Here is a 4,755-nt window from a genome sequence, read left to right as displayed (position 1 = left end):
TATCCAAAACTGGTCAACATAAGGCGTTTCTATTATTGCCACCAGTGTAAATTAAAAAGCCGGAAAATACCGGGATTCTAGGCAAATAATCCCTGGATTTTCGAACTTAAAAAATATCGGGATCCCGGGATTAACATTCTTAATGTACATAGTACATATGTACATTCGTTTGCATCCGATTTCGTAATATTCGATTGCTAATTTAGAATTTTTGCTACTTTCAGATCTTTTTATTTTTTCCCTGTTAATAGTGCTCTAATGATTCTAACCACTTAGACCAGGACAAGGTGAATTCAATAAGGTGGTGTTGGAGCGACAGCTGAATTTTTCGCCATAGAAATCATAACGTCAAAATCGTTTATTTGTTGTAATTCTTACTGTCATTTTGCGTATGATTTGTTAGTGTAATTTTTTACTTATTTACCGCTAACACCACCTTATTAAATGCGCCTTGGACCAGGGGCTGGATTCCATAACTGTGAACTTTCGAGTGTGCATTGAAAACTTTGTACAATCTTCTTTTTGCGGTTCAGGAAGTGTGAGAATGAGTTTTGACTGTCAAACTTGTGTGCTCTACTCTTCCGAAAAACTCAAAGCATTTGATTCGGTGAGTTATTGGTTGTTGTTGTTGTAGCGGCACTTAAGCCCCGCCTATTTCGATTTGTCCTTCAATCGTTGTCAAGCTCAATTAATGGTAGGCCCATTAAACACGCAGTTTCGTCGGGGTCGGACCAAACGGAGAGGGGTATTTGTTGAGTGAAATTGAGCTGGAATGTGAAGAGGTGGTTGGTGTCGTGCGGGGAGTCTCCACATGCCGGACACTCATTGGGTATATTGGGGTCAAGTCACGCGTTTTTCACTCTGTCACACACAATTTTCTCACAGCTATAGAATCTAGCCCAGGGACTAAAAATCGGAAAATGAGGTAGTGTACACAATTTTGGCGGTGAAAACTCGTTCTCACACTTTCTGTATGACGCTTTTTTAAGCTTTTTATAGGTAGTCAACTGGTGTCCAAGTTAAATTAACATTTATTATCCTGCTGTTGTTTTTGTTGTATGCGTGTGCTGATATAGAAATGAATTTGAAATTGTTTTTAAAATGTGTAATTTTGTACATCAATAATCCGTTTCCGCTGTCCTCAGCGCCATCTCACTGTTCAGTATGGCAAGTGCTTTCCATAACCGATTTTTGGTATTTTGTTCCCAACCGATTCCGGTCATTTTGTTCCCAAAGAACAGTTTTAGTGCCACTGTTATCGAAAAATCGCAAAAAATAATAAAGTTTGGCAACATTGTGAAAAAAGCAAACACGAGCCGCATTACAAACATCACGCAGAATTTTAGAGGAAAACATTGAATAGTGTTTAAATAATTAAATTAATTTCTAAAATAGATACACAAGGCGCATATTTGCATATATTAAAACGAACTACACTTCGTGCCTCCCCAGAACGCATTGTAAATTGCGGAAAAATCGAGAATCAGTTTAGTACCACGCAGACGCAAAACAACAACGTGCCGCGTGTAGCCGCACTGCCAGTTATTCCCAAAACAGTAAATATTAGCCGCAGCACTGAATTCGTGCCACGCACCACTTCCCTTAGTCCACAGGATGGTACCAATCGGTGCTGTACATGGTCACCCGGGCGTACATCCGCCACAGCCGATGCCTACGGCACCTACGGGCCCTAACACATTGCAGTCTTCGTCTTCAGCCACTTCCAACACCCCGTCAAATAAGAGTTCACTTTCGGTGAAACCCAATTATGCCCTGAAATTTACCTTGGCCGGTCACACAAAAGCCGTATCTGCTGTTAAATTTAGCCCAAATGGAGAATGGTTAGCCAGTTCATCGGCTGATAAATTGATTAAAATTTGGGGCGCTTATGATGGTAAGTTCGAAAAAACCATCTCCGGCCATAAGCTTGGTATAAGCGATGTCGCCTGGTCATCTGACTCTCGGTTGCTGGTAAGCGCCAGCGATGATAAAACACTTAAGGTGTGGGAACTAAGCTCGGGCAAATGTTTGAAAACTCTGAAAGGGCACAGCAATTATGTCTTCTGTTGCAACTTTAATCCGCAGTCTAATTTGATTGTTTCTGGCAGTTTTGATGAAAGTGTGCGTATTTGGGACGTTCGCACCGGCAAATGTTTGAAGACTCTTCCAGCGCACTCTGATCCTGTATCAGCAGTTCATTTCAATCGGGACGGGTCCTTAATTGTAAGTTCCAGCTATGACGGCCTATGTCGTATTTGGGATACCGCAAGTGGTCAGTGTCTGAAAACTTTGATTGATGATGATAATCCACCGGTGAGCTTTGTCAAATTTTCGCCCAATGGAAAGTATATTCTGGCGGCCACTTTGGATAATACTTTAAAATTATGGGACTACTCGAAAGGCAAATGCTTGAAGACATATACCGGACACAAAAACGAAAAGTATTGCATATTTGCAAATTTCTCAGTAACTGGTGGCAAGGTAATTACAATGGTTATAAAATACTTATGCGATTTAAATTTAAAATATTTTTCTGCAGTGGATTGTATCTGGTAGTGAAGACAATATGGTCTATATCTGGAACTTACAGAGCAAAGAAGTCGTTCAAAAGCTTCAGGGTCATACGGATACTGTTTTGTGCACAGCTTGTCACCCTACGGAGAACATCATTGCTTCGGCGGCGTTAGAAAATGACAAGACTATCAAATTGTGGAAAAGTGACACATAAACGCACGCGAATCATAAAATTCGATTGTGTGCGAATACAAATATAGTTCTATTAATTAAACTAGTTTAAGAAATCAACCTCAGACGTTTACTATGTTTTGTAATAACAAAACCCTCATACATAAACATTTCATTTCTGATATCTGTACGAAATTAAACTTCATTCAAATAAAGTTCTAAAACTGATATCATACTACGCTTATGCGTAGGTCAGCAGACTTGAAAGCAAGACTTGACGTGTCTGAAAGGGGACTTATACGTAAGCTATTTGCAAATAAAAATAATTTGCAAATACCTAACTCACTGTTTATTCGACGGTGTGGAAAATTCTTTTCTAATATTGCCTGATTATAAAAAGGCAATAATATGACCATCGTAAAAGAAAATGAACCTAAGAATGACGGCGTTTTGGCTTATTTGCAAATAGTACCACTAATCAATACTTATTTACGTGATTTAGTTATTTGCAAATAAAAAATTAACTCAGCGTTTATACGGCAAAATTTACCATTTTACAAATGGTTATTTGCAAATAATACGTGCGTATAAACGTAGTAAATATGTGAGTGTCGTAGAATTATGATATTTAAGAACATCTTTCTCTTAATTAACGATGACACTGTATCTATATGAAGCTGATCTCGACATTTTGTTTTAATAAGATTTAGTATCGAAAAATTCTTTCAAAAATTGCCTAGGAATGTGAGGTTGATAGCACACCTTGGGCTATGTTATGTTTTTAAAAACTTGCAAAGGCAAAAACGAGAAGACGAAGACAAAAAGAGAATAAAAAATTTCCCCCAGTGAATTTTCAGAGCTATGTATATATAGATAGTATTCATCACAAAATTGTACTAAAAAGTACTGCGTAGTAGGAAAGTATATTGTAAACGAAATTGTATCAAAAGAGTACAATTGTACCAAAACTGCCAACACTGGTGAAAGTGTAAGTCCGGCAAAGTCAGGTTTAAGAAACGCTGTTTACTAGGGCATGCCGTGGCTTAACGATGCTTCTGCAAATTTCAAAAAGTCACAATCCTATTTAGTTTCTCCCTAGTACTACGTTTATGCGACAGAATTCATGAGTTCTCCATTCCATGAATTCAAAAGTGGCCCCGTTTATGCATAGTTCGCGAATTCATAAAATAAAGAGCTTTAAAAAAGTGGCAACGCACTAGCGAGAAACTAAACAGTAGGGTTGTGGCTTTTTTGGCCTCCCTTTGAATTTGAAAAATCTGTTGGTACCAGGCAGGAAACGAACCATATTATATTTAAATTGGTTTTAATATACTTTCGTTTTAATCTATTTAAATTTATTTTATATTTGAACAATTTCACGTAACTTTTCCAGAGCTGTAAATCCTGTTTATGCCACTCATGCTTTTTAATCTAAAAACATCAGGTTCTTTCCCGTACGCAACGCGGCATCCCGCGGGTTCCAAAAATAGCCCAAAAAATTATTCCCGTACTCAACAAAATGGGTAATAGAGATCGAAAATTGGAACGTATTGGATCGTAAGTGTCTTCTTCTTCCTGCCCAAACAGCCCGGACTTTTTCTCGGGGTAAAAATGGATAAAGCGTCAAAGTGCATATCAGCTGTTTTGCGTTTACATGTTGCCTGAATTTACTTGGTGCTTTTAAGGAATAGTGAATGTATTTTCAATCTTAATATTCTTAAAATCAAATTTGTGGAACAAAAATTCAATTTACAAGTGTTTGCATTTAAGTGTCAAAACCAAAAACAACGCGAATCAACTGTTTCTCAAATTCTGGGCACGAAATGTGTTTTTTTTTGCGTTCCCATACTTCTGGATTATGTTCTATTTTTGAGAGCAAACTTTTCGCTTATTCTCTAATTACCGGATCTGGTCCGGATTGTTAGGGAAAGAACCTATCATAACCCTAGTAAACAGCTGTTTGTGGAACGTGGCGTTGCCGAACTTGCACTTCACGATTTCATGAAATGATGCCGAATTCATGGTTAATTTTCGTGTATAATTGAATGCATGAAATGAAGTTCATGCAGG

At 37.9% G+C, this 4,755-nt stretch overlaps 1 protein-coding gene across 1 annotated transcript; it reads left to right on the top strand.

Annotated features, from left to right (window-relative positions):
* The first annotated feature begins 1,281 nt into the window (after positions 1-1,281).
* Positions 1,282-2,987, top strand: LOC118752981 (protein will die slowly). Its single transcript, XM_036487826.1, has 2 exons — positions 1,282-2,481; positions 2,540-2,987. The coding sequence occupies exons 1-2, from the start codon at positions 1,615-1,617 to the stop codon at positions 2,726-2,728; spliced, it is 1,056 nt and encodes a 351-aa protein (XP_036343719.1). The 5' UTR covers positions 1,282-1,614; the 3' UTR covers positions 2,729-2,987.
* Positions 2,988-4,755: the final 1,768 nt, after the last annotated feature.

This window comes from Rhagoletis pomonella, unplaced genomic scaffold (assembly GCF_013731165.1).
Source record: "Rhagoletis pomonella isolate Grant_MI unplaced genomic scaffold, Rhpom_1.0 Rhpom_scaffold_02021, whole genome shotgun sequence".
In the NCBI taxonomy this organism is placed as follows: Eukaryota; Metazoa; Arthropoda; class Insecta; order Diptera; family Tephritidae; genus Rhagoletis; species Rhagoletis pomonella.
This window is presented reverse-complemented; position numbering and strand designations above follow the sequence as displayed.

Coding starts and splice junctions, on each gene's coding strand:
- LOC118752981 (XM_036487826.1), top strand. CDS start 1,615: ATGGTACCAATCGGTGCTGTACATGGTCACCCGGGCGTACATCCGCCA. Junction 2,482..2,539: donor TCTCAGTAACTGGTGGCAAG/GTAATTACAATG, acceptor ATTTTTCTGCAG/TGGATTGTATCTGGTAGTGA.